Here is a 14,265-nt window from a genome sequence, read left to right as displayed (position 1 = left end):
GTCACCTGCGGGGGTCTTGGTCTTTCTCCCTGCAAAAGGACACTGTTGGTGCCACCAAGAGAACTCCATGACAGAATGGCTGGTGTAGTCACACAGGGCCCAGGAGAGAAGACAGGTCAACACACTGTGATCTTTCAAGTAGGCTCCCTGGAGGTTGAACATTGTTCAGACTCTCCCCTCTCACGTCTGGGTCCTGGGGACAGACACACGTGGACTGCGCCCTTTACCTAGAGCCCAGGACATTCAACTGGGGAGAGGATACTTCTTGGGTCGGAAGCTAAACAGTGGGCATCTCCTCGTGTGCCTTGGGTGTCTTGTTCGCCTCACTGTCCAGGCCTGGTGCTCTGTGACTGGGACTAAGTGAGCGGAACACACGCTACAATCCCAGGGAGGGCCGAGTCCTAAGTGAACTGACAAAAGCCATCCCCTGCCTTGGTAAGAAGGCTAACAAATGCTTCAGAGATAGACGGCTTTCTTCATCCTTAGCTCTGGGATTCTCTCCTGACAAGACCAATGTGGAGGCCAGGCATCAGGGAGAGGACAGTGAGGCCCAGGCCCAGTGAGGGCCCTGGCCAGCCCTACTCGCTCTCAAGCCCAGCCCCTTCTTAGTTACTGACAAACACTGCTGCTACAGGTAACTTGCCAAACCCAGGCATCACCCTGGTTGGGCGGACGGAGCAAGAGAGGGGCTGGTGAGTCTGGCCCTGGGCTCTGCTTTTCTGAGCTTCCAACATGGCCTCTGACTGGGCTCTCCCTTATCAGTCCCCAACCCAAACAGACAAGGGAGTCTCCAACTTCAGGCTGAGCCCCTACCACATAGCCTGGTCCTGCTCTCATGGTTAAATAAACAAATGGCTGTGTCTTTCTTTGGTCCTCAGTCTTGTTCACCTGGAAGAGAAGGCCTGGCTGGCTCTCCAGAGAACCATTCCCTTTCAGCTTTCCCCATAGCTGTTCTCGTTAGAGCCGAGGCGGGAGAGGCAAAAGGAGGACCCTAGACCCGCAGCAGCAATGTCTCCAACCCATCCGAGGCCTGCAGAGACCGAGGCGCTCTGGGGGCTGGGTCCTCGAGCTCCGAGCACGTTCCAGAGCAGACAGACAAGGGAGCTGCAGGCGGGACCCTTACCTGTAATTTCCCTTTTTGCTGAGCTGCTCCTTGAAGTGGCCCAGAGTCAAGCTCTGCGCCTTCAGCATCCTCCTGTATGGAATTTCTTCTCCACAGAAAAAGTAGGTAACAATCAGCTCGCTGGCTTGGAGTGCGTGGACACTAGCCAGTCTCTTTGGCTCTTTGTGACTGAAAAAGGAATCGGGGTGTCACAAACCCGGCCTCACAAAGCAGGTACACGCTGACACCCACACAGCATGAGGTCTGCCAAGGAGGCCTGGGGCCTCCCGTGACAGACGGACGGTTGTCTTCTGGTTGTAAACTGATACCATATATCCCTCAGTGCCTTCAATCTAGGGTGCCCGGAGGACTCCTTCTGGCTAGCAAGCAAAGTGCTCACCAGTACAGACCAGAGAAGAGACAGTCTTGGGAAGCCGTCCCCATGAGGCTCGCTGAGACTGGGGAATACCGTGGAGGCAATCCCAGGCCAGGTTTCCTCATGGACAGTGTGCGCTCAAATGCCTTGAAGGCCTACCCGTCATGCCCGCAGAACCACATTACTGATGGACAGCCTGTCTCACAGATCCCAGGCTGGCCCCAAACTTGCTGTGCAGTCAGAAACAACCTCCTTCCTGCACCTCAGAGACCTAGGGATTACAGATGGTCACACACCCCGCCTCCACCTCCATTTCTGTGGTGCCAGGGAGCTAGCCCAAGGCTCGGTGCATGGTAGATGGATGGTAGGTAAGCACCCTACCAACTAACTCAGTTACAGCCCCGGCCCCAGTGTCATTTTAACTGTGCCACTTATTCTGTTTGTGAAGTGGCTTTTATAAAAGCCACCAGTGTTGACAGCTGGTAGACTTGAGGTTAACCAATTAAAACAAGGAAAGGATCTGGGAAGGTGCCTTATTCGGGATCTCAAACGTCAGTCACGGCTTGGGATGATGATGCTAAGAGAATTTTATCTGGATCATTCTGTAACTGGCAGATTTGAAATCCTGCAGACAGGACAGGGTTCAGAGTCCCCTCTCCAAGTGCAAATTCTCAGCAAGGCTCATGACCCACTTTGGGACAAGGAGGTGGACTTCTGGGGAATTTGGGATGTTGGAAGCAGAGAATATTTTGCTTCTCGAGGATACGACGAACACTCGTCCAACTCTGCTAGCTCCCGAGTCCTACAAAGTAACTCGAGCCTCCAGATTCGGCCCCTCTACCCTTCTGACAGCGGCTTCACGTCTAACTTTTGACTACCGTGACCCTCCCTCCTCCTGGAAACCCTGTGTTGCGACTTGGAATCCTTGGGAGGTGATGTCCTGTGAGCCTCACTAATGGCAAGGTTTGCCTTTCACGTTGCTCATCGCTAAGTGTGGATGCAAAGGTCGGTTCAAATATGGCATTACACACACTCATTACACACACACACACACACACACACACACAGCATTACACACACACACACGGCATTACACACACACACACACGGCATTACACACACACACACACGGCATTACACACACACACACACGGCATTACACACACACACGGCATTACACACACACACATGGCATTACACACACATGGCATTACACACACACACATGGCATTACACACACACACACACGGCATTACACACACACACACACACACACACACACACACACACACACACCACTCTGGATAGTGACATCCCCAGAATGTAAGGCCACTCCGAGTGACCCAGTATGCCGGAGAGGCAGACACTCACTCTTCTGAAGCCAGGCTCGGGTTGGAGAAGGATGTGGGTCCTGCCTGACCTGTGGCTGGGTGGTTCCTGTCCCTCTGCTGACTGGCCACGCAGCACCTGAGGGTGGAGGAGGGTGGAGAAATCTTAGAAGGTAGGCCCTCATCCTCACGGTAACCGGGGAGCAGAGAAAAAACCACTCTGGCCTCCCAAACAGATGTAGACCCAAACCAACTCCCTCCCTGCGGAGACCCAATGAGACCTTGTGCTCAAGGACATTCTGGAACAGCCCACAACAGTGTCGACAAAGGACTCAGAACTCTCCCCGTCACGGCTACGCATGTGCTCGCTAACATGCCTCACATGTAGTGTGGACACGTAAGGAATGGGATTTACAAGGAAATCATCCTACTTGTAGGATTGCCTTGCCTGGAAGACCCTGCTTGAACTCTAACAATTGAACAGGACCCAAGAGAACAACCTATGGGGGCTGAAAAGGAGATTGGCTCAACCAGAAGCAATTCCTCCCTGGGAGAGTCTGAGAGACCAGAGCTTCCCTTCCCCATCTCCAAACCCACCCTCTTCTGAGCTCCTCCCGCCCTTCCCTTCACCTCACCTCTGTTTCTGGGGCTTTGACACCTCGGCCAGCCTGCGGCAGGCTTCCTCTAGCTGCGCCAAGGTGTTGGGTGGGGTTAGGGGAGGCATGGCAGGGTCCTGGGTAAATGGGTGAGCCCGGGCCGCTGAGCGGGGGTGTCCACTGGCCCCCAGCAGATGGTGCCGGCTGACTCGTTCGCCTGGGGGCGCGCGGGCAGACTCCAACGGGTAGCTCTTTCTTATGCTTTGGGTACTGAACAGGACAGGAAGGGTAGGAGGAAAAACTGGGTTAGGAAAACTGGAAAATGTGACTTCGATAGAAACTTGTCTATTCTACTCTGAGGGAGAGAGAAGAAAATAACTCTACCATAACATGAACAGGGGGGGTCACTGCCAAAACATGACATTTTTGTGGTCTCCTCGGCCCAGTGTCTAACACCGAGATGGCAGGGCAGTCACATTTGCTTTCCACAGGCTGCCCCCACACCGTGGCCTCTGTGTCAGAGCCCTGGGGAGTGGTATTTACCTATGGGGCTTGGACTTGCTCTGACGCTCACTCTCCAACATCCACTGCCAGACATCCTGTGACCGGTCTCCTTCTTCCCCAGGAAGCTGAGGGGCCCCTGCTGCACTGGACATCCCTCCTTCCCTGGCCGGCAGTGCCAGACCCGGTTCTGTGCCTTTCGTATTCCGTTTTGGCAAGGTGCCACCTCTGCTGCCACTGCAGGAGCAAGAACACCCGATCCAGACACCTCGTTAAAACTCCAAGGCTCCTGGAACTGGGCAACCCCATGAGGGTAGACTGAGGGCCGTTCCACTGCACCTAGCAGCCCCCGTACGTACCACAACTCCCACCCGTGCGTGCCCCTCGGGGAGGCTAAAACAGACCCCCATGGACCCTCTTCACACCTGCTCAGGACTCAGGCTGGAAGGGAAGCCCCACCTCTGGGGCGGGATCCTGGTCACTTACCAAAACTGCTCCCCAGGGAGGGGCTCTGGAGGCTTCGAGTGGCTCTTGCACTTGGAGTAGCAGTAATAATCTGTGCCTCCAGGGCAGAGGCAGCGTACTCTCTGTGTGGCTTCTGCCTCGATCTCCTCCTTGGTCTTAGGGACGGCGTGGTGGTGGATGTAGTGGTGGTGGACGTGCTTCGTCGTCTGTTTGGTCAGGAAGCTCTTGCCTCCAAGGAGCGGGCAAGCAGCCTCGGGGGGCAGCTTGCCCCCAGTTGGAAGAAGGGCGTGACACTGCTGATGGTGGTGGTGGTGGTGGTCGGGGGAGCGGGAGCGTGGGCTGTAGCGGCCCACACCAGGGGACTGGCAGCCGGGGGTCTTGAGGACCCTGGACAGGTGGTCGTCCAAGATGGTTTGTGGGTCCTCTTCATAGCTGCCAGAGGGTAAGAGGGCCAGGGGGTGTTGGACCGGTGCTCCATCCCGTGAGCTCAGGGCCTGCTCAGACCCCTCCTTTTCTTCATCCTGGAAACAGAGGACCCCGAGGGGGAGGTGAACAAGAAAGCAGCCCCTCTGCTTCCTGGGTTCATGCGCCCCTGGGTTGGCACACGCGTGTGCACTTGCAGGTGTGGGCGAGCACATGCACAGGGTAGAGAGGATCCAAAGCTGGTCCTTACCTCCCGGATCTGCTGCAGCCGTTCCTCCAGGCTGTGGCGGCTCTCCAGCTCCAGTTTCAGCTTCTCCAGCCTGGAGATGAGCTCTGCGGCGAAGGCAGCAGGTTCCACGGGCGTCATCTCCTTGGGCAGGCGGTGGGTTCTCTGAGGGTGTGGGGAGGAGGAAGGAAATGGGCACCATTAGCAGGCCGGGCAGGCACCGGCCATACCAGCTCGGGTGGACCTTGTGGGGCCCGTGGATGTGTGCCGAGTCCCTGTGTTTGAGTGGAAAGCGGACGGCGAGACGGCCTGCGCCGTTCAGGACTTTTATGCACCGGCTCTGTGGCCTCATGGAGAGCCATGGTCCCCACCAGCGTTTGCCTTGGGCAGGAGCAGTTGGTCGCACTCCGAGAGGCCCTGCTTGTTCTCTCTGTAGTACAACCAGCCCATCAGTAGCTACTCTGAAGTAGAAAATCTTCAAAGACTGTTGTCAAACATCAAAAAAAAAAAAAAAAAGGCAGCCCTCTGAGATGAGGAGGGGAAGAGAAACCAACTCAAGGAATAAAAAGTAGAATCTAAACAGAAAGGGAGTTGAAAATTAAAAAAAAAAAAAAAAGATTGGAAAAGAGGCAGGGGGGAGGGGAGAGTCACCGGCCCCAGATCAGAGAAGAAGTGGTAATTTATTTCCTGGCCTCACACTGGGCACCTTTGAGGTAGTGTTGTCTCAACACTGTCCTCCATCTCCCTCTTTTTTTTTTTCCCCCTCCTCCCCTCCTCCTCCTCTTTGTACAGAAAATGAAGAAAGCTGCTGCCGGCTAGCAGCAGAGCACTGCTGAGCTTGGCTGCCTGAAGCTGATCTATCAAGGGAAAACGGAACATCTCCAAACCAAGTACGGAATATAAAAAGGCGTCGGGAAAGCCTGCCAAGAGCAGCAAGCAGCGAGAACCCCCACCGCCCGGCTTTCTGTCCTTTCTCTGTCATCTCGCCCCCCACTCTGCCCTCCCCACCTCTCCACTTGTTCCTCCTCCTCCTTCCTCCTCCCTCCTCCTCCTCCTCCCCCCCTCTCTTGCTTTGCCTTTTTTCTTTCAGGGTGGGGAAGAGCAGAAAGCCAACTTTCTCTCCCTGGCTGAAGAGCCAGCCTCAGTCAGCACAGCAACCATTTAGCTGCACCAAGTGAGCGGGGAGGGAGGGTGGGGGGCAAAGGCCCCCCGTGTCCCCGTGTAGATGGCTGTTCTTAGGAAGGCTGGCTCTGGGACACACACACACACACACACACACACACACACACACACACACACACACGTTGATTTGCACAACCCAGGACAAAAATCAGCCAATGCATAGACTTGGGGAATAGAATTCTGATTAACACATACCCCCTCCCCTTCCAATAAACTATCCTTGTCATCTATAATATTGGGGTGGGGGAATCATAGAAGTCACTCCCCAAAGCCATCTTAATATGCTAGTTTTAGACAAGGTAAGTCTGCCGTTGTCTGTGCCAGGAGTTCCCAAGGAGAGCTACAATCTGTAATGCTACTCGGGTGACCTGGGACTGGAAGTCTGATGTGTTAGTTCTCTGAATACAGCATAGCCACGTGAACCAGCTGGATTGTCTGAAGCTGCCAGGAAAGATGGCCTTACAGAGACACTGGCTGCTGTAAGGAAAGACGGCCTTACAGAGACACTGGCTGCTGTAAGAAAGCCAGGCCTGGGAGAGCACGAGAGCTCTTGAGTGAACTGTGCTGACTGCCCTCAGGGATGTGTACTGAGCTAGGGACGGTCCCAGAGGACCTGCCACCCTCCCTCAGCCATGGGAGGAGGTTTCTCCAGAGAGCCTCATTCTAGACACCCTGCCCATCCACATTCATCAGACACAGGCTCAAGAGAGCCCAGATCTGGAACGTGAGACAGTAATAAGACTGTTCAGTTCTCCTCTTGGGGCATCCATTAGTAAAATGGTCAAGGAGACAGATGGACAGTGAGTGACTGAGCTGTACAAGGGACAGAGTGTCCTGGGAGGTTAGTTTCTTTCCATGGTGAGCAGGGCAGAAGGATGTAAGACACTGAGATTCTCCTCAAGTCATTCATTTCATGCTTAGTGAACACCTGTCTGTGACAGGAACAGTGGCTAACAGACGCTAAGAGACAAAACTCTGGGGCTGTGGAGAGGCGTCAGAAGTTAAGAGCACTGGTTTCTCTTTCAGAGGACCCGGTCTCAATTCCCAGCACCCACACAACAGCTCACAACCACCTGTAACTCCGGTTCCAGGGGATCTGACGCCCTCTTCTGGCATATATGAGTATTGCATTCACATGGTACACATACACAGAGTCAATGAACTTATGCATATACACCAGGCATGAATGAATGAATTAATGAATGAATGAATGATTCCTTTGAAGCTCCCTGCCCTCAGGGGGCTTCTAGTCTATCAGGAATGCAGTCTGTTCTTTGATTCAGGAATGTCACTCCATTCCTAACACACCCAAAAGAGCCATTTAATTTCTTCAGTCCGGCCATTCCTTTTGGTCCCTTCCACTCCAGCAGATCTCAGGCACTGCCCCCACCTCCCAGCTCCTGTTCTGATTTAGGGCCTCACAACCCGTGTCCTGTTTGTCGTCTATACTCACCGGGAAGTGAGGTAGAGACACTTGGCCATTGGCCTTCACACTGCGGTGCATCTCTCTCTGGAGTTGTTTCTTACTCCCCATGCGGTAAGGAGGGATTCCATCTCTAAGGGGAAAGACAAAAATCCACACAGGCTCACCAAGGTGATCTTGGCAGGTGACATCATTTGCACGACCCTCCCTGAGATTCTGCCAATGGGAAAGGCCACGCGCATGCTTCCCTGGGAGAGAGCCATGCATCGCCGGGTGCAATCTTATAGAGAAAGACCCATCCAAGACCCTGCCACCCACTGCCACCGTGGCAAACATGGCTCTCCCCAAGATGCTGGAATGCTGGCCGGCTTATGTGTCCTCAAGTAAAGAGCCATGGGCTCCTTTGGTCCTTCTAGACTGTTATGGGTCTAAATTGGGAGAACAGTGCCAGGGTAAAAGGCTGTAGGGTGAGGTTAGGAACCGAGCCCAGGGGCTCAGCCACCTCTTTGAGAAGGTGCACGAAAGTTCAGTCATGTCCAATGTCAACAGTGTCAAGTCAGCAGGTCCAACTTTCTCCTCATCAGTGGTTGTAAAAATCGCCATCTCAATGGAGACTCCAAGAGACAGAATGTAAGGACGTAAGGGCAAAGCTCATCCTGTGAGGTACTAAAAACTCACCCAAACACCCAAGTATCTGCAACGCCTCAGACACTACCTAGATACCTTCCCTCTGGGCAAGAGGTCAGTGGGCAGGAGGGACGGAAGATTCCAATCCTCTTAAGGGGTTGGTATCCTGGTAGAGTGCCTCAGGGTAGTGTGCAAAAACAAATGGTCAAAAGTGGCAGCCATCATGACAAGGTACAAATAAGGGGGGAGGGTCTTGTAGGGATGGAGGGCATGCAATCTAAAATTGGGGTGTGGCCAACGAACTCTGGGTGAGCTTCTGAGGCCCATGTTTTTCAATCTGTTTAAAAAACAAGACATGGGGGGGTTGGGGATTTGGCTCAGTGGTAGAGCGCTTGCCTAGGAAGCGCAAGGCCCTGGGTTCGGTCCCCAGCCCCGGAAAAAAAAAAAAAAAAGACATGGGCCAGGCGTGGAGACACAACACAAGCCTTTGATCCTAGACGGATCTCTTGGAGTTCCAGATCCACTTTTTTTAATCCTAGGTGGATCTCTGCGAGTTCCAGATCCACTCTTTAGAGAGCCCTGACTCACCAAAAACAAAAACAAAACTCTTAGCAAGCGGAAGGGAGAATGAAGAGCTAATACCATTTTAAAAATAAAAAATGTGTTTCAGGCTTAGGAGCGCTATGGCCAAGGTGTGACTTCTCCCACTGATATCCCCTCCAGAGACCCCAGGGGTCACAAGCGTCCACACTCTGTGGCTGTGATACTAAAACTAGGCTAAATATTAAATAAATACTACGGTCTGATGGCTTCCCTTCCCTTCCCTCTGGCGTTTTGTTCATCACAAGAAGAAAAGAACCCTCGTTCTCTCAGCGGAAGGTGCCAGTTGAGTGTCTAAACAGTGGCCAGGAGGAATGGCCTGGGCCACAGAACAGGGTCCCTGAGTGAAGTTCCTACGAGGTCAACAGTCTGACTAACTCCAACCTTGAAAGCACTGAGGAGGGGGGTAACTACATCAGGGGATGCTGGGAGGTGGGGAGAAGAAAGTTCCGAAGGGGGGCGTGGCATGGCTCAAGTTGCCTGTCCTGCTCCAGGAGGTAAAAGAAGCTGACAGAAACTGCTAAGTATCTGGCTTGCCAAGGGCTTCACTTGACAAGGCCCCTGAAGATGAAGAGGGCTATACAGGTTTTAAGTCCAGCAACACATTGCATCTAAAGCTAATTTTACAAAGACTCTGCTCTCTCACCTTGGAACAACTGTCTAAGCTCCACAGTAATTTGGGGTTCTTCACCAGCACATAAATCACACCCAAGACCAGGGACTACAGCCTGGAGCTTCTAGCTCCTGTGGATCAAGTTCAGGTGCTACTGTAAACACCTGACATGCCATCAGATTTTGTTCTGACAGGGACCCTAAGGAACGACATTTTCTAGGTGACCAGAAATAGTACCTTGGGCTCCCAAGCCAAGCAAGCCATCCCAAGCCAAGCAAGCCACCACTGACCTCTAGAACAGATACCCTTAACTCAGCAGCCTGCCTTTGGTACCCAAGCACGTGATGGTCTGAACATGGGTCCCAGCTCCTAAGTCTCAAGAAGCCACAGGTCGCTGTAAGAAGACAGACTATGAGAGGACAGACGGCATCCTCCACTATTAGCAATGTGCCGGCTGAGGAAATGCCGGGTCGGGGTCACCCACAAGGCTTTTCTGTTCCTGTCCCAGATCTTCATGAGTGACCATACATCTCTCATGACCAGCTCTTCCTCTGGGGTCTTCATGGTGGGAGGTTGCTACCCATACACCCCTACCTTGGAATAAGATGTAACAGGGTTCAAGAGTCCAGTGAGGTGGTTCTGTAAGTAGTGAAGACTTGAGTTTGAGCCACACACATGTACACATGATAGAGTCTGAGGAGAGGCTTCCCAGCCGCCCCCCTCAACTCTGCCCTTCATCTGCACCGGCAATCTTACCCATCTTTCTTTCCTCTCAGTGGGGAGGCCTTTGTATTTTGTATGCTTTTTCCATATAAGGTAAGGGGGAGGGGGGAAGGAAAGAGAGAGAGAGAGTGTGTGTGTGTGTGTGTGTGTGTGTGTGTGTGTGTGTGTGTGTAGGGAGTAGGGGTGGAAGGCAGGTGACAGCCAGAGCGACCCACAAGAGGAGTAAGTGATTTCCTAGGTGCCCTCTCACAACACCCAGTGCAGGTGAAGGACCCAGCCACAGGAAAGGCAACCTCTGCCCAGAACCCAAAGCGGGAATTTTAGCTTGGAGAAGTCAGAGGCTTAGAGACGCCTTCCTGGAAAGATGGCTTTAATTCCCCCCAGCCAGGGATCTTCTTCCAAAACAGCCCCTCATTCCACAAGGGGCCTCTCCTTTCTTCTGTTTGGGCTCCAGAAGTTTATGACCAGTGTCCGGGCTGCTCATAACCCTGGGCTGAAGAGCGCCAGAGTTCTGGTCCCTCTACGGTCTCCTTTAATTACAAACATTTTGGCTAACGAGCCTGCTGCTGGGCCCAGCTGTTTCTGGGGCGCACGGATTTTGAAGTGTAGACTCCACTTAGCTGCCATTTAAGGCGAGCCAATTAGCTCAGCCCTTTGACTCCACTGTGCCTGACCTAACCTGAATGTCACCTCTTCCGGTGGCTTTGAAACAGCAGGCGTAAGCGCACGCGTGTGCCCACGTTTGGCAGCCACTCTGAAGCGGCCTCTGATCACAGCCAACATCAAAAGCCTGGTTTGTAAGATAAGGTGATATTTGAAGTTCACTGGGACGCACTCCCCAGTGTCAGACCAACCCCCACCCCCTCAACCACCTAAGATATGAGGAAATAAAAATAATAAATCAACCAACAACTGCCGGAGTGGGGACAGAGAAAAGTGGTCTTGTGTTTGTGTGGGGGACACACAGATCAGGAGTAAGCTACAGTTGAATGCAGCCAAACCTGATGACGGGAATGGTTCCCCACAAAAAGGCGAGATGGAGAAGCCTGGTACCCTTGTCGAGAGTCCTTGAACTTGGGGAGTAAAGCACAGCTACTCCCAGGCTCCCCCTCCCTAAACCAGGTACTCTGTCCTTTTCCTTCTGTCCTGGCTCCATGGCCTCCTGCTCCTAACCCTCCCAGGCCTCGGGTTTAAGGTTTTGCTAGAAGTCTGGCAGTAACTTTCAAAGGAGGGGGCTAGAAATTAGAGCCATTCCTTCCCGGAATGCAGGTTTCAAAGTAGCAAGCTCATAAAACAGCCTTTTGGGGGTGGGGGTGGGGGGGCCTAAAGTGGAGACTTGAACCCCGCAGCCTTCTTTAGGAGGGATTTTTACTTAGTGGCACAAGAAAAGTCTGCACTAGCGCTGGGCTCTGGGCGGAGGCTCCACACACCCAGGCCAAGCCGTGCAGGTCCCAGGAAGAACCAGGGCCTGGCCAGCCCCGCCCGGCCTCTACCGGGATCTCTTGCAGAGGCCCAAGGCGACTTAATTGGTTCTGTCGCAAATGAGACGATTGCTTCCCCGACTTGTGTCTAATGAACTCCAACCTTCTGGAGTCTACTGAAAGCTGCCTCTGACCCCTCCCCTCACGCGCTCGCGCATACACACACACACACACACACACACACACACACACACACACCCCTCGTCCCTGTCCCCTCGAAGATCGCAGCAGGGCAGGCTGCCCTGCTCCCCAGCCCCTCAGCCCCCAGCAGCCCACGAAGGCCATTGTGAGGAGGAGAAGCAGCCAGGCCTCTTTTTTCATGCTTGATGGGGAGCTCCCATTCACTCGTGCAAGCACATTTCAAAGAGGCCTGCTACCCTCTCCCCTCTAAGCTTCCCCAGGGGACAATGGGCTGAAACGGTTCAGCTTTGCTCTCCATCCCCCCCACCCAACACACACTTTATTTCTCACTTAGCTCTCTCATCTGCACAAGGCCCTCAGTTGGCAGAGCTCTGAAGGGGGGTGGAGTAGTCTAATCTCAGCCCTGGGAATCCCGGGTGACTGCCCAACACGGGGTAGATCACACACACTCTGGGGCAAGCCAAATCTGTTGAGCAGGAGACTGGGGATCACCCTGAGGGGCGGGGATGGGGGAGAAGGACCACCCTATTCCTGGCAGCTGAATATAGCCGGACACCCATAGGAGCCTCTAGGCACAAGCAAGTCCTGAAGGGGGCTCTTGTTCGTGAGGACCCCTTCGCCACACCCCCAAAGGTTGCTCCAGATAAATCCCAGGAGCCCTTGGAGGAACTCCTGATGCCCACTGTGCTTTTAGTCAGTCCGACCATGCACGAGTGGATACATCTGTGAGGAGGGATCTGATGGAACGCCCACTTGGCTGGGAGGCTCTGGACTGATACCCTGGACCCTCGAACTCTAAGACTCACAATACCTTTTCTTGACTTTCTGGTTTATTTGACATCTACCCACCATGACATGAAGTCCTGTTACAAGGCCAAAGAACAGGCCACCAGGGGCCCGAACAGAAAAGCTGCCAAGTGACAGGTTGTTGTCCCTTTTCTTCAGATGGTCCTTGTTGGCCCCATGCTCCCTAGGGTCTGTCTGGGCCTCAGAGGAGTTAAGTCCGTCCCCAAGTGCTTTAGGTGAAATGGGAATGTTTAAATGAGATGGAGGTCTAGGTTTATGATTACTGCCTAGCACTGTCAAGTCCCCGGGTGTGAACTCCCGCACCTCACCTAACTATAATGCCAGCTCTTAGGAGATAGAGGCAGATAGCCATGGACATCTCTGGCTACACAATGAGTTCAAGACCAGCCTGGGCTACGTGAGGCCTTTTCATCCTGGGAAAGAAGGATTAAAAGAAGAAATGATTTGGGAGGGGCCCTTCCCCCAACTGAGAAAACAAAGCGTTATGATCAGTGACCAACAGAAAGAAAGGAAGGAGGTTTAAAGGCCTCAAAGACAACCGATTTCACTAACGTCTCATGGTGGACGAGGAGGGCGCAGCAGGGCAGGCGCCATATCCAGTCTGGGTCTGGGTTCTGCCTCTGCCACGGCTAGTGCCTGATGCTACTTCCTGCCTGCTTTCGGTCACTGCCTACCGTCCCGATCATCGGGTCCTGTGAGGTCAGACAGAAACAAGCATGGGACCACACCCAAGTTATCTCATCACGGACCCAGAATAACACCTCAGTGATGAGGACTGAAACTCAGCCAAGGACCAGGAAGCAAGCCAAAAATAGTCTCTAAGAAATCCAAACAGAAGCCCCGCGGTCTTACGTGAAGGGCGCCGGACTTTGGAGAGTCCCTCAGTGCCTTCATTCAGACCCAGCTTGCTCCCTGTGTCCTGAAGGAGTAATGGCTCCTAGAGGCCGAGCCCAGACCTGAGAGCAAACAGGACAGTAGAGAGAGATGGGAGCACTAGGCACAGGGACACTGGTCCTACACAACCTCGCAGCCCGAGACCTACAAAATACAAAACATCATGAAACCCACCTTGGTATTAACTTTTCGAGCTACGAAGACGCGCACTAGGGCCAGATAGAGTAGCATACGTATGCCTCTGATCGCGGCACTTGGGAGGCAGGATGCTGTGAGTTCAGGGGCCAGCCTGGTCTACATAGTGAGAGCCAGTCTCCAAAACAAAACAGAACAACACAACTAGGTCTGTTAAAACAGAACAACACAACTAGGTCTGTTAAAGAATAATGTGGGTCTTAGGGGGTTCTTTGAGGGTAGGAGGTGGGGGATACTGGCGAGGTGGGGCTCAGTGCTTAGGTTAGGTTCTCAGCACCCACAGTCATCCCTAACTCCAGTTCCTGGGGATCTGGTGCCCTCTCCTGACATCCGTGAGCACCGCGCACACAGACATGCATCAGGCAAAACGCTCGGATACATAAAATAAAGACGACGGATTCCCCACACCCTGTGTGGACAGTTAAGGAGCTCGGCCGATTATGAAGCAGGAACCAGTGCTCTGAAACCTTTCATTCCTGGCGGATGAATGATGCGTACCCTACTCTCACTCATGCAGAAATGACGTCCTTTCTTTAAACTTCAACTGGGGCAGGAGGAATGG

At 53.3% G+C, this 14,265-nt stretch overlaps 1 protein-coding gene across 7 annotated transcripts in view; it reads right to left on the bottom strand.

Moving 5' to 3' along the window:
• Axin2 (axin 2) overlaps positions 1-14,265 on the bottom strand; it is a 33,201-nt gene that overhangs the window by 3,712 nt on the left and 15,224 nt on the right. For all 7 annotated transcript variants that reach the window (XM_039085705.2, XM_039085702.2, XM_039085700.2 and 4 more), the window contains 7 exon segments: positions 7,653-7,755; positions 5,042-5,182; positions 4,390-4,889; positions 3,946-4,140; positions 3,442-3,672; positions 2,850-2,945; positions 1,124-1,291 (listed from right to left, as the gene is read on the bottom strand). In XM_039085705.2, the coding sequence (XP_038941633.1) occupies positions 1,124-1,291; positions 2,850-2,945; positions 3,442-3,672; positions 3,946-4,140; positions 4,390-4,889; positions 5,042-5,182; positions 7,653-7,755 (1,434 nt within the window).

This window comes from Rattus norvegicus, chromosome 10, assembly GCF_036323735.1.
Source record: "Rattus norvegicus strain BN/NHsdMcwi chromosome 10, GRCr8, whole genome shotgun sequence".
In the NCBI taxonomy this organism is placed as follows: Eukaryota; Metazoa; Chordata; class Mammalia; order Rodentia; family Muridae; genus Rattus; species Rattus norvegicus.
The sequence above is the reverse complement of the archived record's forward strand: the minus strand, read 5'-3'. Positions and strand labels throughout refer to the sequence as shown.